This window comes from Arvicanthis niloticus, chromosome 12, assembly GCF_011762505.2.
Source record: "Arvicanthis niloticus isolate mArvNil1 chromosome 12, mArvNil1.pat.X, whole genome shotgun sequence".
In the NCBI taxonomy this organism is placed as follows: domain Eukaryota; kingdom Metazoa; phylum Chordata; class Mammalia; order Rodentia; family Muridae; genus Arvicanthis; species Arvicanthis niloticus.
The window spans coordinates 35,278,780-35,300,183 of NC_047669.1; the positions used below are offsets into that span (position 1 = coordinate 35,278,780).

Here is a 21,404-nt window from a genome sequence, read left to right on the forward strand (position 1 = left end):
GAAAGACTTTTTGATGTAATATTTTGTAGTGTTTGTTTGTTTGTTTATGCTATTGTTGGCATCATCATTTGCTCTGCCTACTGAGCCTGAAGGAGATGAAGTTTATGTGTTGTTCAGACTTTTATTTTTACTTAGAATGATACCAGCCAGTGTTTCTGCATGAAATTAGACTGTATTCTAAATTCCCGTTACTTTATTTTAATTGCTCATATTTTTGTATTAAACTTGGAAGAGTCGCTAATGAATGCTTGATTGATTGTGGTTCATTTGAAACAGCTTTTATGTTGCAACTTTTACAGACTTTTCATACTATATTTAGATGGCAGTATATATGGAATTAAATGGCAAGTAGAACACATGCCTAGAGAATCTTGTGTTTCTGCCTTTCTGGAATAGGTCTTTGTCTTTTGTGACCCAAATCCTCAGTTTCTTTCTAGCTGGTGTTTGAGCTTTGAAAATAGGGAAACTGAAAATTTCTAAGGAGACAGGGATGGGACTGAGCAGTCATCTTGTGAGCATCAGGGCCTGATAGAGGTAACCAACCAAACAAAGCCCAGGGATCTTGCCACATGATGTGCTCTGGTTCCTAAGAGTGTCAGTTACTCAGAATTGTGGACCACTGTCTCCTCTGAAAGTGATTAGAACTGAGATTCTAGTCAAAAGAATGAGTAGGAGGCTCTCCTAGTTAGCTTTAACTGTCAGCTTAACACAGCCTAAAGTCACCTGAAAAGGGACAGCTGACAGATTGCCCAGATCAGATTGGCCTGTGGTGAATTGTCTTCATTGATAATTCATGAAGGAGAGCTGAGCCCACTGTGGGCAGCACTATTCCCTGTACAGATGTGGTCCTCGGCGTAATAAGACCTTTAGCTAAGCATGAGGAGTCAGCAAGCAGCGTTCCTCCCTAGTTTCTGCTTCAAGTCCCTGGTTGAGTTCCTTCCTTGATGCTCCTCAATGGTAGACTCTAGTCAGTAAGCTGAAATAAGCCCTTTCCTCTCCTAGGTTGTTCTTAGTAACAGTGTTTATCACAACAACAGGAAAGGAACTAGAACAGTAGAGTAATAAAAGTCTTCAGGTGTTTCCATGATAGATTTTTATTATGGTCATTAAGTACTTTCCCGATTTCATTGCATTTAATCTGTTGGTCATTTCAGTAAAAGAAAATTAAAACCAAATACAACGTTTAAACAATTCCCCCCTGTATTAGTTGCTTTTTGTTGCTGTGATAAAATATCGTGGCCAAAAACAATTTAAAGATGAAAGAGATATTTGTCTTGGCTTATGGTTCTAAAGGGAAAGTTCATAAATGGTAGAAATGCATGGCAGCCATGAGGCAGAGAGATCACATCTTCAGCTTCAAACGAGAGAGAGAGAGAGAGAGAGAGAGAGAGAGAGAGAGAGAGAGAGAGAGAGAGAGAGAGAGAAACACAAACTGGCAAGGGAGGAATATATAAAATCTTAAAGCTTGCTTTTAGTGACCTGTTTCTTCCAGCAAGGCTCCATGACCTAAAAGATGCATTACCTCCCCCAAACAGTGCCACCAGGTGTTCAAATGCCTGAGCCTGTGAGGAACTTTTCTGATTGACACCATCACACCCCCTTCATTGCCAGCAACAGGACATCAGTTTGCAGGTGGCACTAGAAGCATGTCAGTCTCTCATCCTACAGCTCTCTGTTCCTCAGTCTTATTTCTGGTGGCCTTTAATGGCCTGCCTGCCTTCCTTCCTTCCTTCCTTCCTTCCTTCCTTCCTTCCTTCCTTCCTTTCTTCTTATTAAAACAAAAACCTTCATCATTAACAAAACAAAAAGATCAATAGAGAACAAAAGAAAATGTTATGCAACCTATCATTTGAAACATTTTGTGTCAGCGAGGAAAATAGCACCCGACTGAGCCTGCATCAGGACCAGTGATTTCCACCATGGATCCTCTTGAACCCTGGCAGTGTTTCTACTTCAGTGTCTTAGTTGAAAGTTTTAGGAGTTTTTCTCTGTTGGGATTCTAATGATATGATTTCTTTATTGTTTATTCTATTCTCATTTTCACATTGTGTCTCCTAGATTTCTAGGTGTCTTGCAAAGTCTTTAAAAGGGACTTTTGTTTTCTCAGTGTCTCTCTTTGTGTAGCTGTGTCTTACCAGCATTGTGTGTGGCTCTGCAGTGTTATGAATTTGGGGTGATTTTGCTTCTCAGGGTGGAGGGAGTTGAAAGTGTCTGGGAGCACACTGATTGCTAGGTAGGGAAAGGGGGCTCTTCTGACATCTAATATGTAGGGTCCAGGTATTCTGTCATATTCTATGCACAGATCCACTGCTTGGTGAAAAAATGTGAAAAGGCTTAATGATACTTCAATTTAGAAGGCCTTTTATGTGTAGTTTGATTGTATAAAGTGCAGGGAATAAAATGTCACCTACCCCTTCAACATCTACATTCACATGGCCATGACTTATAAAAATGCATGGAGGTAAGAGGGTAGGGGCTGAGGATTGGTGCTTCAGAAGTTTCTCACATACGGAGGGTTGTCTGTTTCTCTCTCACATTGTATGCTACAGAAATGGCATCGCTTGCAATTTGAGTTATATAATTCCTTGTTTTTCTCTTAAAGCACTCAAATATAAATCCAGCCGTACGAACAAGAGAATCATTCTGCTGCTCGTCGCTGGGCTGGTGCTCACCGTCATCGTGGTTGTTGGAGCCATCCTTCTCATCCCGGGTAAGATTCATGGGTACCAGGATTAGGGCTGTGGGCTGAGGTGAGGCAGCATCCCAAGGGGGGCGTGTATTGGATTTTAGGGCTTCTGTGACAGATTGTGGCAAGCGATGTGGTCTGAACTCTCTCTCAAGGGCTGTTTCTCCCTCTGGGGACTCCCGGGAAGAATTCTTGTCCTTGTTCTCCTAGCTTCTGGTGTTGACAGACAGTGCTTAGAATTTATTCCCTAGTAGAGTGGCTCCCATCACTGCTTCTTCGTGACCTCTGTGACCTCTGTGTCTGTTTGAGATCTGCCTCCCTGATCTCCTCTACAAGGACACTAGCTAGGTATTCAGGCACCCATTCAATTCAGGTCAGATCTTCATTCTACATCCTTAACTTAGTAGCATATTTTTTCCCATTCAGTGTTTATTCTGACACATGAGGTTGTATTCATGGTTCCTAGGGACAGAAAGGGGGGAATATAACCAGAGCCTTCATTCAACCCACTCTGGAGCTAAAGCTCCCTGGCTAAGATGTGGAAATGGGAATAAACCTGGATCTGTGTCTGTCTGAAATGCTCGTTGCAGCTGAGAGGGGGAAGTGTGAGTGGGAAATAGAGGCAGAGAGAAAATGGGAAGGAAAGCAAAGCCTAGGCTCACCGTGGCAGACCATAGCCGGCCACTGCTCTCTTGGGGACGCTGTGGCACAGGAGGATATTAGGAACAGATTTGGTGACTGTGTCTGCATCCAGGCCTGAGGAGGTGAAGAAATCAGGAAACAGTAGCTGATTCAGCTTGGGGGACAGGCTGAATCCTGAGAATGTATGGTGCAAGCTGCGGGCAAGTTTATCATCTGGAATCCTGTAAGGCAGTTAAAGAGTTAAAGCCAAATGAAAGAAAGATGCAACACGTTGTGACATGGACCCTTTAGTTTGGCCTTAAATGATAAAATAAGAATTACTTACTTTGTATGGACTTGCGGAAACCCTTTTAAGCCTTTCACAGTTTATAACGTAGCACTGAGGTTAAAACATTTAGCAGAGTAAGTATATAACTTCAAAAAGAAGTACACAAGAAAATACCTTAAATCTAAGTATTGTCTAACAGGAGAAAAGCCCGTGAAGAACGCCTCTGGACTTGGCCTCATTGTAATCTCTACGGGAATATTAATACTGCTTCAGTACAATGTGTTTATGACAGGTGAGTCTTTGTTCTTACAGTCTGGTTTTTACCTTTTTTCTTCACACACACACAAAAAAAACCTTGGTGAAAATATTCTTGTATGGTTTTAACAGTTCAGTAAAAGCTGCTTTATTCCATTGTGCATTGTGTTCTTAGTGACATTTCCCATACAGATTAATTTTCAGGTTGCTAGGTCTTCTCAAAAATTATTTTGTACAAAGCAATTTTCTTGCATATCTGATGGCATTGGTGTAATTTTAAAGCATGGCGTATAATTTTTAATGGCTATTGCATGTTCTAATTTGGGGGCTTTTTGTAGCCATGAGTCGGTATTAGGACTCTCTTTCCTCTTTTAGTAAACCTTTGCAGTAGAAAGACTGGTTCTGTGAGGTGGGATTATAAGTCACGAATTTCAGAAGCATTGGTAACACTGAATTGTATAGCTATTCTGAACATAATCAATATCATTTTGTGCATTTAAAAATAAGTCAAGGTCATATTTTTGTTACTGTTAAAGAGTCTCATTTAGCACTGAATCCCTAGGCTGCATTTCAAGGTTCATTAGAAAGACACAGCTCTTGTCCACCCACAGAGTATAGAGGTTATGTTTGTGTGTTAGGTTTTTCTCCCCCTCAGAACATTGTGTGCATGTGCAGAAGCCATGCATAACAAGCCGTTCATACTGCACAGTGTATAAATGTAACAACAACATTGCATCAGGATTTTAGAAAAAAACACCAGTCCCTCTCAGATGCCTGGCAATATACGCTTGCAGAATGTGGAGTCTGGAGCTGACAGTCCTATGTGAAGGTTAACTGGGAAACATCATCTGACAAGGGACTGCAGTCCACCTTTGAGAGTGTCAAAAGTCCACAGGACTGATTGCTACATCAGAGTTCTCAACACGTTTCTGTTATTTCCTGTCCCTCCCTCAGCTTTTGGAATGACCTCTTTCACCATTGCCATATTGATCACTCAAGTGCTGGGCTATGTCCTTGCTGTGGTCGGGCTGTGTCTCTGCATCATGGGTGAGTCATACTGTTAATGAGCTGAGTTTCAGTTAGGTTAGCACTCTTACTTTCTCTCTCCTCTTCCTCTTTCTCTTCCACTTCCTCTTCCTCTTCTTCTTTTTCATCTTCCTCCTAAATGGATTTTTCTTTTAGAATAGCTGTGGGTTCATAGAAAAACGTAGTAGAAAGTACAGAGAGTTACCATATATCCTACCCTGTTTCTATTCCCCATAGACTGACAGTTTCCCTAAGCATTTCACATTGGTGCAGTGCATGAACCATTGTGGAGACAATCATTCCCACCACACATTAATAGCTTATATCACAATTGGTAACTGGTGTTGTACATACTGTCCGTGGCTGTGACAGATGTGTAGTGACATGTATGATACCACTTATGATGTCACATGGAATAACCTCCCCCATGTACTTCTTGTTCATCTGTCTCCCCCCGACTTCTGACACCACTGACCTTTTTAACTTTCCACGTAGTTCTGCATTTTTTCAAAATGCCTTAGAGCTGGGTTTTTACTGTGAGGAAAGCACAGGTCTTGTCTACACACAATAGAGAGGTTACGTGTGTGCCTTTTCATGTGGGCTTCCTTCATTTTTAGATATAAATCTCAAGTTTCATCCGTGTCTTTTTATAGATTAATAGCTCATTAGTGCTGGAAAATATTATTGCCATACTGTGTTTAGTATTTTGCATTCACCTACTGAGGGGGCCATTCTGGTCGCCTTCCTCTTTTTATGACACATGAATAAAGCTACTGTAAACATCAATGAGCATGTGTTTTGTGGATATAAATTTTCAGCTCTAGTTGGCTAAATACCAAGGGCTGTAATTTTTGCATTGTGTGGTAAGGTACAGTTAATTTTTGTAGTGAACTGGCAAACAGTGTTTGGCAACACCATCAGTGAGAGATATCTTGCTTCTCCACATATTTTTCAGTATTTGGAATTTTCAGCATTTCTTTTTCAATACCCCCCTCACACACAACCATATGTGGACGGACACACACACACCAGTATAAATAGTATTTTTCCCATTGCTACAAGAATGCTGCCTAGATATGGCTTATGAGATGACCGCTCTCCTAGTCAATGATGGTGCCTGTATTTGTGGGAGAGCTTGTCAAATAACCAGGCTCTACATGAATGATGTTTTTGACTTTACTTTTCTTTCACTTTACCTTGACTTTATTTTTCACTAATCTTGGTACAGTAAGAATACACTATGTTAAAAATGCTTTTTATCCTATTAAGTTATTTTAGTGCACTAGTAATAAAGATATTTGTTTACTGTGTACATGTAGATAAAGGTTTTACTGGTCATTAGAATAAAACATCGTATCCTTCAAGCTGACATATTCTGGGATGTAGCTGAGTGGTAGTACTGTTTGCCTAGTTTGTAAATCTAGAATTGGGGAATCTGCAAGTACACCTAAAGAAAATATATACTTGATCTTAATAGTTATTGTTGATTTCTTTAAGTTGATATCTCTTTACTTTATATGCATTTCTACCAATATTTCTCTTGTTTCCCCAGCTTGTGAACCAGTGCACGGCCCCCTTTTGATTTCAGGTTTGGGTATCATAGCTCTAGCAGAACTACTTGGACTAGTTTACATGAAGTTTGTCGGTAAGTGAATCTTACCTTTTAAGCCTCTGCAAAGAATTTCAGATATTTAGAAAATGGATTTAGTGCATCCTTCCAGCTGAGGGTAGAAACATATTGATGTCTTCAAAAATGAGAAAATATAATTGGAGAGATGCCAATTAAAGAGGGGGAAGGCATGCAGATTTATGAAGTTGGAGTTACAAACTAAGAAAGAAAATGGTTCAGTGTATTAGGAGGAATAAAATTTATTTTTATAAGCAAAAGAGGCTACCTTAGGAGGCTCCGTTTTAATTAGTATGAAATGTCTGTCCATGTTCCAGGTTCCTCTTGTGGAGTGCTTTGTCTGTTCCTCTGGTCTCTATATACACTGCTTACATACACAAACACCCCTCCAGAGAAAGGGACTGAAAATTAAAGCCTGTCACGTCTATATTTAATATGCAGTTACTTCCAGTGCACTACTTTAAAACGCTTCTAGTGAAAAACCAGTATATTAAAAGAGATCTTTAAATTCAAGATTTTATTGCCTTTAAAATCAGCTTCTAGTAAGTGTTGACTTGGGTTCACTATTTGGTGCTTAATCTGTCAATCTCAAATACAGGATTTCTGCATTCTTATTATGGACATGTATAGACATGGATAAGTGCTTTTAGTGGTACCTGAACAAGATATGCCTTGAGTAAGCCACACCTGACCCCAGCCATAGGATTTTTGAGTCTCCCTTAAAAGAAGTAGTTTGTTATTTTTATGCAATATAGCATACTCTTCACCATGGAACAAGAAACTCAAAAGTTATGTCGTTGAAACAAATCAGTATTTCTGATGTGCTCTTAGATGAACTTCTAAAAATGAATACAAAAAGGTGAATAGTATAGTCAGTAAACTTTTTAGAGTATTTACATAAGATTTTCAAAAAGTTTTTCACCTTTATTTTTGAACTTTATTTCTTAATCTCTGATCATGAAATTTGATCTGAGATACACACACACACACACACATATTCTTTTCTCTTTAATATTTTTATGTAAACAACTCCAAAGTCTACCTGCCTTTAGTTTGTGTATTCGTAAGTATTAGTTGTTCCTTGCTGAATCTTCCCAACTTTAGGCCACATCAAGCACAGCTAAGACATCTGTAGCCGGCTGGCGTTCCAGAGCTGACTCTGATGCCTTGAATTTGGATGCATATTCTATTTTTGTTAGTCTTCCAATCAGCCTGTGTCTGGACTTGCGAGCTGACACTGCTGGTTTGGCTGCTGCCTTGAATGCTAAGAACAGTATGTGACCTGCAGTATTCATACAGTTCTGACGCCACGGGCTTAGGTGTCTCTGGCTGGTGGTCGGCTCTCCACTCTTACGTTTTTCTTCTCTATCTGGAATGCATGCTTTTGCTCTCAGGCCTCCATGTCTGATCGAGCTCTGTGGCATATAGCTGCCATGAGCATTGTGATTGTCCAGTGGCTGCCTTCTCCCTCTGATTTCAAACTTTCTCCATGGCTTATAGCTCTGTGAAGATCATAAAGCCATGGTAATTGTCCATATTACCTTGTTAAATGAAAATGAAATCAAAGTACCCAAAGTATTTTTATGATGATTTGCTAGATAAATATATTATATGTAATATAAGAATTTAGTACAATTTTATTGATACTTGGAGCCTATCCTAAATTAACTTTTTAAATCAACTTGTCTGACACCAGAGTGGAGAGAGACACCTTCGGTCAGTTGAAAGGCAAGAAGAAAAGGTACAGGATGACTGCTCTTTAGATACCATGGTAGACTAGGACAACGATTGTGCTTTGCTTATGTGTTCTGACTGCTTAAATCTAAACATGCGTAGCATTAAGGTTGCAAATTTGAGCATTCTTATCAGGAAGTGAAAGTCATGTTTCCAAAATAATTCCTGCTGGTGGCAGACACCATTGTAGAAATGGGTGACTTTTGGTTTGAATGCAATAAAATCTTCAAATACCTTTTTGAAATGTTCTCTTTAAAGTTAGGTAATATCCATGTGATAATCATAAGTTTTATATATTTTTTATTATTTCTGAGTTTAAATTTGTAGCCTTAATTGCAATTTTAAGGGATATGATTTTAACGTTTGCTTTCTATAGCAAAATATAATTTTTAAATTGTATTGTACTTTTTTCTTATAAGAAGGATTTTAATCGTATGAAGTCGGGAAATTATAACTTCATATGAGCACATAAGAAGATTAATAGAAACTAACTGTACTCACTATAGCAGAGCTCATTTTTGTATAGGGCAGCCATAGTTGTTATTTGTGTGGCACAAGAGTTGTTCTTTTTTTTTTTAAGCCTTTACTATTCGGTGCAGTATAAGGGCAGGTACAGCTGTTTTGATTCAAATCTACTTGGTGGGAGTCAGAACTGCGCCTGCCACAACGTCTCAGGTATTCTGAAAATGATACAGAAGCACACATATATTGTGTGTATAATTATTCACATAGCTCTGGTCGTCTGTTTTTACAAGCTGTATATAAATCACTAGAAAAATTGTTCCCGAGGAATTGAAAGCCAGAAAGCATATTTATGGAGTGTAGTCAGGTATTTTAAGAGTGAGAGCAACACAGCAAGAATCATTGCAAGACTGCAAGTGAACACGTGTGGAATGCTTAAAGCTTTTGAGTTTTTTTTTTTTTTTTTTTTTTTTTAAATGACTACCAATGCCCAGGCTCATGACACATGAGAGCAACAGACCCATCATCCCCTTTATTTATCACACGGCTTATATCACCATTAGAGAGAATTAACCCAGGTAAAATAAATCCCTCACAGTTAGTTTTATAACATCCGAGGATTGTGACTGACTAGTATCCCTCATAGCCACCGTTCCTAGAGTTCTGTTTCAGGAAGAGCTAGCTGAATTAGACTTGAAAGGGAGAACTTAGCAGCCATCTAGTGATAGTGGACAGGAGACTAGCATGACAGAGCGCACCCTAAGAATTACTTAGGATGAACACATTTATGAACACGAATATAACTCTGAAATGTTATCTCTGACCCTTGTATGTATTCCTGGGGGGGGTGGTGGTGAAAATATTTCCCACATAGGAAAACAATGACAGGTCAAAACATGGATAACCCCAAAATTCAATTTGGGGATCCAGTGAGTTCTGTTGGGGTTACTTACAGGAGCAGGAATATCTCAAAAAACAAAACAAAACAAAAACCACTGGCATTCCCAAAAGTCCACTCTAGCATAGGTGGCAAAAGGCCCATGAAAACTGGAACCCTACCCAGCCTGCAGGCAGCTCAGTAGGTTGGGCAGGTCCTGTGCAGACAGCTCGGTTGCTCTGAGCTTGTCCCAGGCAGCTTAGATGATCTATTTTTTCCTGGTAGCTTGGCTGGTCTGAGTCTCTTTTAGGCAGCACAGCTAGTCTGAGAGTGACTAACAGCAGCCTTTATTGCTCCTATGAGCTGAGAGAGGGAGGAGCCTGGCCAATCCGGTCAGTTTCAAGGACTTTTTTAACTTTCTGAGCCTAGGGAGCTTCCCTGTAGGATGGAGGAGATTCTACTCTGAGAGGAAAGTGCTACACAAGAATGCGTTGTATTGCCAATCAAAAATTTACATAGTTCCTTTGCTTTACTTACATGTAATGCTTGACTGAGTTGTAGAGACAGTGCCTTGATGGCCACAATGTTCTAACTCAGCTTAGTTTACTGGGGAGCCAACTGAGTATGGTACATCTCTACCACTCTCTGCCACTTCAAATAGAGCTCGCCTTTTTGCTTGGATTCGAGGAACAAACCTTCCCTGAGTGCCACCACAATGAAGGCTACTCATTTAAAGCCCCTCAATGAAGAGCTACAGGCAGCTCATGACGACTGAGAGGAGGATCAGTCAGTCTTCTCTGGGGATGAGTCTCCTGTGCATGAATGAATCCCAAGGACTCAGTCACAGACACATACATATGGGCAACCCTTAATGAACTCAGCAGGTTGTGCTTACACAATTACATTATATATGTGTGTATATACATATATCTATATATGTATATATAGAAATATCACATGTATATGTATAAATGTGTATATATCACATGTATATATAAATGTATATATCACATGTATATATAAATGTATATATCACATGTACATGTATATATTATATATCACATGTATATATCACATGTATATGTATAAATGTACATATATCACATATATACATATATCATACATTACATTACCTATATATAAAATAATTAAAGAATATGAGGCCATGAACTTGAGGCAGGGAACCAGAGGAGTAGTAAGGCTGGGCAGAAATGATATAAATACCATATTCATATAAAATAAGAATATTACTTAAAGAGAGAGAGGAATGCATCCTAAAGATAACTCCTTGGCTTTTGGTGGTCTGTACTGCTAAAATCATACTACTAAAATGTTCTGATCTGAGGATGAATAAATAGCAATTAATCTTTCCTACTGGCATCTTTGAGAATTAAATCAATTGAAACTTCTTTTTCTTTAAAAAAAAAAATCACTGCTAACTGGAAGATTTCAGAGTATCAGTTTTCCTCAAGAAATTTGTTTGTTGATATAAGAAAGACAATTGAATTAAAGTTTACTATTTAGAAAAAAAGTGAAGAAGTAAACCACCCCCCACAGACAGTAGTGTTTGACTCTGATAAATATATAAATATTTCAGTAGAGGTTCTCTCCAAGCTGTTCTAAGTTAACTCATTCACTGCTAGCAATGGGTATATCCCAGGGCAAACATACTGTTTATTACTGCTGAGTCCTGAGCTTTGTATAATGTACATGCTTAACTACTAAAAGTGAAATATAAATCACATTTTGAAAAATAAAATCAGGGACCTAATGGTGAGGATGAGATTTTCCCCACCCGTGTTGTCATGCCAACTGGTGCTGTCATTTTGCAGGTCTTGTTTAGGCAACCCTGTTGTTGAGATTTCATGAGTGCAGCTTGCCTGTCCTATAAAAGACACTCTAGTGAAGTCATGTACATTACGTAAAATCCTGGAGCAAACATCCTGGTCATCTGGTTTTAACATGCTTTCTGCCCCTTCTTCTGTAGAGTTGCCAGCCTGTATGCTTATCTATAGGTATAGGGATTATTTTGTGGCTTAATGAGTTTGGGTGAGGCACCCCATGGTCAGTTGTCCTCAGCATATTGACCATGTGATCGTCTCCATTTGCTTCAGAAAGAAAGTGGGAACTACACTTACCTGTGAGTACAAAAATAAGTTTTTAGAGCACAGGTCTGCTTTAGGTAAAGTAGCAAGAGTAGGTTCTCTTCTGAGTCCTTGGCCTCACCAGTCACAAGTAATTGGCTAGGATTAAACCATGTCAAGTGTGAATTCTCTCCTATGGATCAGGCCTTATATCTAACTAGACAGCTGCTAGTTACCCTCAGTATAGAAGTGCCACTGCCATACATTTGGGTATGTCTTGCTGTTATGGTCATTATCATGATTTGTGAGTGTTACAGCTGGGCAGCATCATTGATTGCTCTTCTGCTTTGGCAGCTTTCATACTTCCTTGCTGTACCCTGAGATCTAGTCTTAAAAAAAAGAGACTTCCAGGTTGATATAGCTTTATTCCTCCAAGTCCTGAGTCCAAAATGTGTGGTGTCTTCAGCAATAGGGTCTTAACTTTCATTTTGAGAAGATAACTAAGGGCCATGGCAATAGCCTATATTGTTTGAGGAGTCCTTGAACTCCCCTGATCAACACTTTGAAAGGTTTCTCATGCCTTGTAGTGGGGTTTTTGGTACATGGGGAAGTATTGTCACCCCAAGTAGCGTAACTTTATTTAAATTACATGTGTGTGTATACACACACACACACACACACACACACACACAAGTCTAATAAACATAAAATAATGAGTCCCAATTTTCTAAAAATCTTTATGGTTACTGATTCTTATTTATCCTTTGAGATAGATATATATATATATATATATATATATATATATATATATATATATATATATATAAAGTGTTCTGATCATATAGACCCCCAATTGTTTCCCTCCAACTCTCCCTGGAACTCATTAACCCATTTTCCTTCTGATTCTATGTCTTCCCTTCTTAATCACTTAAAATTATTATTATTATTATTATTATTATTATTATTATTATTATTATTATTATTTTATTATTAACAGTCTTCCTAGTCCAAATAACGCTGACCACATGTGCATGGCAGTATTTTGTCAATAATCATAATGATGATAATGATAGTCTCCTGAGTCCAATTAGTGGAGCCACATCTCCAGAGAAAACTGATTTCTCTCCCCCTCAGCAGCCATCACCTGCCAATAGCTCATTATCTAGAGGTGTTGGTCCTATGAGCCCGCCTCTAACCATGCTGGAATTTTGATTGGCTGGATCTTGGGCAGTTCTTGTGCAACCAACTGCATCTGCTGTGAGTTGGGTGTGTCCGTGAATGACTTCGTGTCCTGAAGGCAGCATTTCTCAGCTCTCGTCTCCACCCTCCAGCTCTTTCAGTTCTGCCTTCTGAGATGTTCACGGGGCCAGGGGTGGAGGGAGATAGAGGGCCCATCTGTGGCTAAGCATCCGGTCACTGACTCTCAGCACTTGGGCTCCTGATGAGTCTGCATCCACCATTAACAAACAACCACCACAAACAGAAACTTCTCTGAGTAAAGTTGAGAGCAGCACAAATCTGGCTTCCCCATGGGACTCTCAGTTAAACACCTGTTTTTTTTTTTTTTTTTTTTTCTATTTTTGAATTGGTGCAAACACTACTGTGCTTTTTCAGTCTTTTATCATTGAATGTGTCCTTCAACATTCTCATGCACGTATATATACAATACATTCTGGTTACTGTCACCTTCCACATGCCCTTTCCTCAGCACCCCATCAACCCACTGTCCTCCCTGCAAATCTCTTTGCTGTATTCATGAGTTACTCTTATGTGTTAAGGCCTAGTTGGTTTAACCAGGGGCCATCTATGTGACTGAGTTTGGAACTGTCTACTGGAACCTGACAAGTTCATGAGTATTTATTCAACTGAGGGAATGCCTCTCCAGTGCTCAGAATCCATCATTGGCCATTCCTTGGATGGTAGGGACCCAGGCCCCTTGGGTTCCTCTCCATCAATGCCTGGCTTCTGACAGGCCTATTCTTGTTGATGTGTACTGTAGACAAGTGTAGTTGCATTGGGTTCATGGTTAGAATGTGTGCAGCATGTCCCGGAGATAGCAGTCATGTAGCTCTTCTTTCTGTCCACCCCTTGTCCTTCTGCCCTCTCTTCCCCAGTGTTCCCGAGCCTCCGTGGGGGATGGTGTAAATTCCTCATTTATAGCTGAACACTTAACTTATCTCTGTGTCTTGAGCTCGGTTTACATAACTTAAGAATGACAGTCTCCTACTTAACTGGATACATTCCATAGCTGCCTTCTTCTTCTTTCCTACCTGTAGATCTACACTCCCAATTCTTCCTTACCTACTTTCTGTTTCCTTTCTAACTCTGTCCTTCCTATCCCTGAGTTTCTAGATGTTTTTATTTAACCTCCTCTAATTCTAGTGCAAATGTGATGTGTACGGCCTGTTGGCTGCAGTTGCCCTGTTTGAGAAAGCCTGATCTTCATTACCTTTAGAAGCCACTGAGTCTGGGTGGGCGGGGGAAGGGAACTTGGCTGTCTGGGGCGTGCCTTTGTGTGCTAGCCAGTTGGGGTTCTGTGGAATCCTGTAAGTCCTAACATTGTTTCTCAGCAGTCCAAAATGACTTGGAAATTATTCCGCTATGCTCCCGTCTTTAAACTACATTGTGCATTCTGCTGCGGCTCTCAGAATGCTTACACTGTTTATAAAATTGAGCCGCTTGGATTTCTTAAACTGAGATGGGTGGGGTAGGAAATTGTGCCTAGGAAAGAATCCTGAGTTGTTGAGAGACTGTTTCTAATCATGTTTTCCCCATCTTTGGGACACTGGCTGTGTGTTAAGACTTGCTTTGCTTGCTCTATGGCTTCCTGAACTGGTTTTACAAGGAAGTTTTTTCTTTTCTTTTTTTTAAAACCAATCTAATGTTGTTCTTTTCCTTCTTGTCTTTAGTTTCTGCCCTCTATTCTTGCATCTTCATTAGCTAATCTGTTCCCTGTAAAGGGAGTAAGTCTATGTTTATTATTTGCAGTAGGCATCTTTTTGCTTCCTTTTTTCCTGTCAATGCATTTAATCTAGACTCCTCCGTAGTTTTTGAATATACTGTCAAAGCTAGAACTCCTGCATTGGCGTACCTAGTACCTTCTGGTTTTAGTCCTTAACGTGTTATCTTAAAATTAAGTATTATATTGCTTCATGTATTTATTGATTGCATTTATGTTTTTATTTATACTAGCTTCCAACCAGAGGACTATACAACCACCTAGGGTAAGCTCAAGTTTATTAAATGAATTAAGAGCAATTGTTTGGTGGATTAAAATGACGACGAGTTGGTGATTGGAACATTGGACTGTTTTGTTCTCTGCTTAATGTGACATTAAATTAAGACAATGCTGAAGTCATTTCAAGGCCTGTGCATCAATAGGTCTGATTGTCATAAGACTTACCTTGAGGCATATAAGTACTGTTGAGATAGGAGCAGTGTCCCTGTAAGATTGTACTCCCTTTATATATCCAGATTCTATGAGGAGGAATATAGTTATCTCTTCTATCAGAAGGAAGCTGATTCCACTATGTCTCCTCATCTGTTGGATTTGTGTGATGTGAGTTCACAGAGTGACAGTTTCAAGAATGACATTAAGGAAGAGAAGTTTGTGCTAAATTGACTTCACTAAAAAGTATAGTATGTAAGATATATGTTGTTGAAAAGATCCATTCCAAATAATGACCTAGCATTTTATCAGTATTTTTCCCTCCTAATGGTTTCATTGTATTTGAATAGCTTCATAAGGTCTTTGGGAAAATTCTAAGAAAAAGAGCAAATTCAGGAGGAAATGTATGAGAAAAAAATTACCATATAAACTCACCATGGTGACAGGCCTGAGAGTTCTTATGTGGAATTAAGATCTGAAGGGGACTGTATTGTACTCAGCTTCCTGTCCATAGTGACTGACAGATAAATCTGGCAGCCTCTAAGGACACGCCCAAAAGGCGGGTTTGGGCAGAGAGTGTTAATTCACCTCTGCCTTTTATTCTGAGGAGACTGGTGTCACAGCTGCGTTAGCCACACGCAGCTAGCAGTTTTCCTAGTGCCTCTTAGAGATAACCTAAGCAATGCACCATTAAATCCTAACAATTTTCTTGCTGTTACAGAGTTCAATTTGCATGATGTGAAAATGATTCTGCTTCGCTACCATCTCTTATTTAACTGTATTTTCTGTTATTGCAATTTGCATGTTTGTACATTAATACTTTTATAAGGATTTCTTGAACTGAGAATGGTGGGTGGAGTGGGGAATTATTCACAGGAAAAAATACTAAGAGAATAATACAGTTATTATTAAACTATTAACTGGCCTTGGGAAGCTTTGTTTCATTAGCTTTTGCTGTCTTAATTTGCTTTTAGACCATTGGATTCTCCACTTATAATACAGGTTCAATGATAGTGTAAGTTTTAGCATAAAAGACATAAAGTAACATATATTTTATACATATATTTTAAATATTTTCCAGAAAGCTGTAGAGGAACCCCTTAACGGTATGTGATTATTATAAGCTTAGTAGTCTGGGTCTATTAGCAGATAATAATTTAAACTGATCCTCAAAGACATTAGAATACCCATCAATCCCTTGGGAAGAATCTAGTTTGGGAGTATATTTGTTTGATTGCTTTTTTGTTCATATGTTCTCTTGCCTTGATCTCCTGATTCTTTCTTGACTCTAAATCAGAAATCGGTAGTATTGCTTTTGTAATATTCTCACTGTCCTGTGCTATCCCAAGTGACATTTGGGCAAGTGGACCTCTGAGCCTTTTTATACTGTACAGGATGAAGTGTCACACCCTCAGTAAAGAAACATCTCTGTGGCTTCTGATTTCTAATTTGTCAATTTTAGAAAAATACAGGCTGCCACTATGGAGTGATACCAAAAATGTGTCGCTTACTTTCTGTGTAAATCTGGATCTGTATTCCCCAGCAAGTCTGTTTGCTTTTGTGGATGCTGTGGGTGTGAGCCATAGAAATTGCTTTGATAGCCTCAAATGAGACTAGCTGTCTAGTTAAGGGATACTTGGCGTTGTGTTGTTGCATATCTGTTTATGCTGAGACTGTTTCTAACTGTGAAGTCTTACTAACCTGCCTTCTGACTAACTGCCTGCTTGTTACTAATCCTCAGCATTCAAAGAGTCAAAAGGAATGATGAATGACGGTAAGTATAAAGTTCGCATGTGATTGCGCACTGCTTGATGCATGGACAGTTAAAGTTTAAAGCTCACCTGTGACTGCGTGTTGGTTCACACGTGGACATTTACAAGGAAAGCCAAGAGCTTCTTGAAATTACAACTTTTGAAAAATGGCAGGGACACTGTGAACCGTGAATGTCCAGGTTTTGTGATGTTTACACCTTAGATCTAGTTTGGTATTGTGTTCTTTCTTTTACCTGTGACAGTGTCACTTTTCTGTAGGTAGATAAAAAAGAGACTTCGTAGGGTCTTATGGATGGGAACGTGTTGATTGAATGTTTAAAATGCCTTGCATAAAACGTGCAGATATTATGGCATACCTTGACAGAGTTTTATACTCGTGGAGAGATTTTGTTGCATGTCACACTGGGGGTGACATATCTACTTTTCCATGCAGAAACTTCTTTATTCACCCCAGCTTTTCCCTCTTTTCTGAACTCCAGATCAACAGCAACACACATCTCCTGAATATGACCTACACATGTACTTGTTAATTCTTCCCAAAGACGTCTGTGACTTTTCCACCTTCATATATTCTTTAACCTTAATATGCTATGATTCTCCAGCCCCATTGGCATTTAGTAACTCCATTTATATTTATAGTCTATTTTCGAAAATGTCTTCATGCCATCCGTGCTTGCAACCGATCCTTTCTCAAGTAGGCTTTGCTTTGTATTTGACTGCTGTAAAGCCTGTGACCTGCCTGTTCACCTTCATAACAAAGAATTGCAGGTAACAGAGGCCTTCTTCCCTAGAGCACAATTAACTTCTGCATAAGATTAAAAACACTTCATGTGTTGTCTGAGCTAAATTTAAAACAGGCTCTGGCTTAACGGGAAGTCCAGAATGGTCCCATGGTTACAGGCTTTTGTCATAGCTTTTAAATGTACGTTTTGCTACACAAGCTACTGCTACCTAAAATTATTGTTTACAGTGGGAACAAATGTTAACCATGCCAGGATTCCTAGCATGGTTTTATCATGTTTACCCTCTCTGTGTCTTGTTTCTCAACTATTGTGTTCTTTCTTCTACCTACTGTGGTATCAAGTTTCTGTGAGTAGAGAAAAAATAAATAAATAAAAAATAAACTATTCTCCATTTGCAGAAAACCAGTGTGAAAACCCTCAGTGCCTCGTGGTTAATTTTCTTTAAAATATGACTTTTCTTTTAAGTCACTGTTTTAGGAGATGCCATAAAGAACTATTTACTACTTTGGTTTGGTTTTTCGCTTGTTTGTGTAGCACAAGAGGTCTGTGAGGACCTTGAAAACACCCTGAATTTTGTCCACATTTAGCTGATCACAGTTTGGTTTTTAAATGTTTGTTATGGGCTGTGGCTTCTGATGTCCATGCTGGACTCATGGCATGCATGTCACCCTGAACAAAGTTCAGGATGCCTTCCTAAGGACTTTCTCCTCACCTATGCCAGATCACAAGTCATTTTCACTTATATTAACGGAAATCTGTAAATCTAAAGCGAACATGATAGAGTATTATTCTTGGATCAATAACTTCTGCTTTGAAAAATCAACATCTCCTGCCTTTTGTTGAGCTTACCTCAAAAACCAAGGTTATCAGTCTGTGTTGATTTTATTTTCCTGTGTCGTTGGCATTTTACTTACCAAACTAGAAAGGCTAATGATTTGCCTGATTTCTGTCTGTGACCTTTACAGATACATTTTCATTATTTTTGATATGATATATCTGAAACAGTTTCAAGCTTTAGAAACAGATCATGTCTTGATGCATAGGAAGTAGGCGTGAGTAGTGACGAAATGCCGATGTTTCTGTTTTCCAGAATAAGTGAAGGGAAGCCACAGACTGTAACTTGGAAGTCAGCAGTGCAAGAATACAGTTGTCTAAGCGCCATGGCCTTCATGACTTACTGCTGGAAGGAACAGACAACAGTAACTGACTTTCATTCATGAAAAATGTCATTGAACCATAAATGATTATTACAGTTAAGTTTATATTCAAAGCAGCTGTAATTTACGTAATAAAAAAATTATGATGTGCTGTGTAACCAATCGAAATCCATTTTTCTATTGTTTCTACTCAACTAGGGGCAAATGTTTCAGGGGCAACTTCCAAGAATGATGCTTGTTAGATCCTTGAGTCTCTGAACACTGAGTTTAAAATCGATTCTGAGTGAGACTCACCAAGCACTAACCTGAGGGTTAGTCACCCAGAGATACCTACGGAAAAACAGTGGTATCCAGCAAGCCTTAGTAAACTCAGGTTCCCAGCAGCTTTGCCACTTACGCTGCTAGCTGAATAACAAGACTGCCACTTCTGGGTCATAGTGATAGAGACTGGAGTAGAAAGAGGAATGTGGTTGGGCAAATCCCATGTGGCCCCTCTGTGTGCTATGATCTTGATGGCACTAATGTCTTCATTCTTGGGGGTTGCCATCATTCACACACACCCTTTGACATACAGTGCACCCAGATTTTGAATACTTTTTTTTTAAAAAAATAGATGTGGTTTTCCTTTTTGCACACGACCCTTTGCTCCCTGTCCCGTCCGTCCTGCTACTTTCATTTGTGTTACAAGATGTAATACCTTTTCTCCTCTTTAAACATGGTCCTGTGACACAATAGTGTCAGTTGCAGAAAAGAGCCAGACTTATTCTCAAAGCACTGTGCTCAGACTCTTCAGAAAAAAAAAAAAAAAAAAAAGCTATGGTTGTAACATATGTATTCCAGACCTCTGGTTTAAAGGCAAAAAAATAAATAAATAAATAAATCTGCAGTGTTTCTTCCCATGTTTTCTGATCGGAGGCATGACAAAGCAAGACTGAAATCTGAACTGTGTGTCTCCTGCATGGCAACATGTGTCTCCGTCAGGCCCTTGCAAGGCCCGGGGAGGGGGTTTTCCGCCTGTTGTCTCTATGTTGCATGCCGAACACTCATTGCCTTCCTCCTGTATCCTGCTTCCTGCCTCCTGCCTCCTCCCCCTTTCTGCCTCTTCTCCTCCTCCTCCTGCTCCCCTAAGTTTGAAACGTAAAATAAAACTACCACATTCCCTACCCAGTTAGAAGAAAACCAACGTCCTGACAGTTGTGATCGCATGGAGTACTTTTAGATTATTAGCACCTGTTTTTTACCTCGTTTGTGGGCGTGTTCGTATGTGCACATGTATAAAGTAGGCACATGCATCTTCTGTACGGGCAAAAGTGGGGCATCTACAGAAGGGCAGATGCTAACTTTGTGCTTTTTAGTGAATACATTAAAAAAAAAAAAAAAAAACAAAGGTCCTTATTGGGCGGAATGATATTTGATGCAACTATTTGAGCTCTTTAAAACGTTAAAACTAGGTAATGTGCCAAGCTTTCATGACTGCTCAGCAGTGCCCTCTGACACAACACCAGTACTTTTTCCTGTTTGTGTAATGAAGGCCTTCGTGTTTGTGTTTGCATTGCTAATGGTTATTTCCATGAATGTTTCCATGTGCCTCTCGTATGCCAAATTTTTTGTCATCTTTCATGTGGGGACCAAATGGTTTGTCTTTGGCAAACCTAAACCTATGACCTGCTGAGGCCTCTGGGAAAACTGACCCCAGTACCAAGATAGCGCTTCTCAAAGAAAAGTAGGTTTCCTCCCTGGTTTCGTAGCTGTCGCAGATATTAGCGTAACGTGCGGAGGAGCTGAATGCCTTTATACAAATCTGATGGCTCCTGATGCTTTTAGTTCTCCTTCTGAAAATATTTACACTCTGCTCATATTGTTGAGTACTTAAACTCGATTTTGATGGAGACAGAAAAAAAAAAAAAAAAACAGATGGACTCGGAACAGTTTCATTTTTTTTTTTTTTTCCTGTTCTTTATTTAGGAAAGTTAGGTGTGAAAATCTTTATAGTCAAATTTTTTTACCAACTAAAGTTGTACCTTTTAATATGTAGTCAACTCCCCTCTGCTCGGGGTTCAGTCTTGGGTCTTAATCAGCTGTCATGTTCTCTATGCTGCCTGCCACTTGAGGCACTGAGTGCCCTAGACAGTCCCATCGGTGGTAGCCAGGGAAACACGAGACGAACTCAACTCTTGCTCCCAATAATCAGCTTCTCTGTATGAAGGATGGCAGCTTTAAGAGTCCTCCTGCCTGGGCATTATTGGGCCAGTTCACCCTCTTTAAATCAAACCCACAGTGGCTCCCAGTTCTCGTCCCACCCGATTTAAATTGCTAACAGTATGGTGGGCACCAGGCATCTGTTTTGTCCCACGATGTGCTTTTCTCTCCCTGATCTCGATTTCTGCTGTCATATTTTCTATTCAATTTTTATTTATTGTCTGCTCTCCATTTATACAATAGCAGAGAGCAGTGCCATTTGTCACTTTCTGCAACAGTTTTTTGAGCCTTTATGGCTGAATCCCATTTTTCTTCTCTTTCAAACTGTTTGCTCCAGCCCTCCTCCTGCACGGCCACCCCATCCATCTGGGGGTCTCTTTCATCTCTCACTTACCCTTCCTGGTGCTTCATGGATCTCTGCTTAGCTCTGTGGATATTTTTTTTTGTCTTATTCTTCTCACTGGACTTTAAGATTCCTTCCACA

The 21,404-nt window shown here is 39.5% G+C and overlaps 1 protein-coding gene across 6 annotated transcripts in view; it reads left to right on the forward strand.

The window, feature by feature from the left end:
• The window catches only part of Cd47 (CD47 molecule), a 56,833-nt gene extending 36,692 nt beyond the window's left edge, over positions 1 to 20,141 (forward strand). For 2 of the 6 annotated variants that reach the window (XM_034514904.2, XM_076943002.1), the window contains exons 5-12: positions 2,603 to 2,710; positions 3,796 to 3,888; positions 4,806 to 4,898; positions 6,430 to 6,522; positions 14,854 to 14,885; positions 16,131 to 16,155; positions 16,791 to 16,823; positions 18,655 to 18,879. In XM_034514904.2, coding sequence (XP_034370795.1) covers positions 2,603 to 2,710; positions 3,796 to 3,888; positions 4,806 to 4,898; positions 6,430 to 6,522; positions 14,854 to 14,885; positions 16,131 to 16,155; positions 16,791 to 16,823; positions 18,655 to 18,659 — 482 coding nt within the window. In that variant the 3' untranslated portion in view covers positions 18,660 to 18,879. Of the gene's footprint in view, positions 1 to 2,602; positions 2,711 to 3,795; positions 3,889 to 4,805; positions 4,899 to 6,429; positions 6,523 to 14,853; positions 14,886 to 16,130; positions 16,156 to 16,790; positions 16,824 to 18,654 lie in introns of all 6 variants that reach the window. The other 4 variants (XM_034514906.2, XM_034514908.2, XM_034514907.2 and 1 more) reach the window with 3 other exon arrangements.
• Positions 20,142 to 21,404: the final 1,263 nt, after the last annotated feature.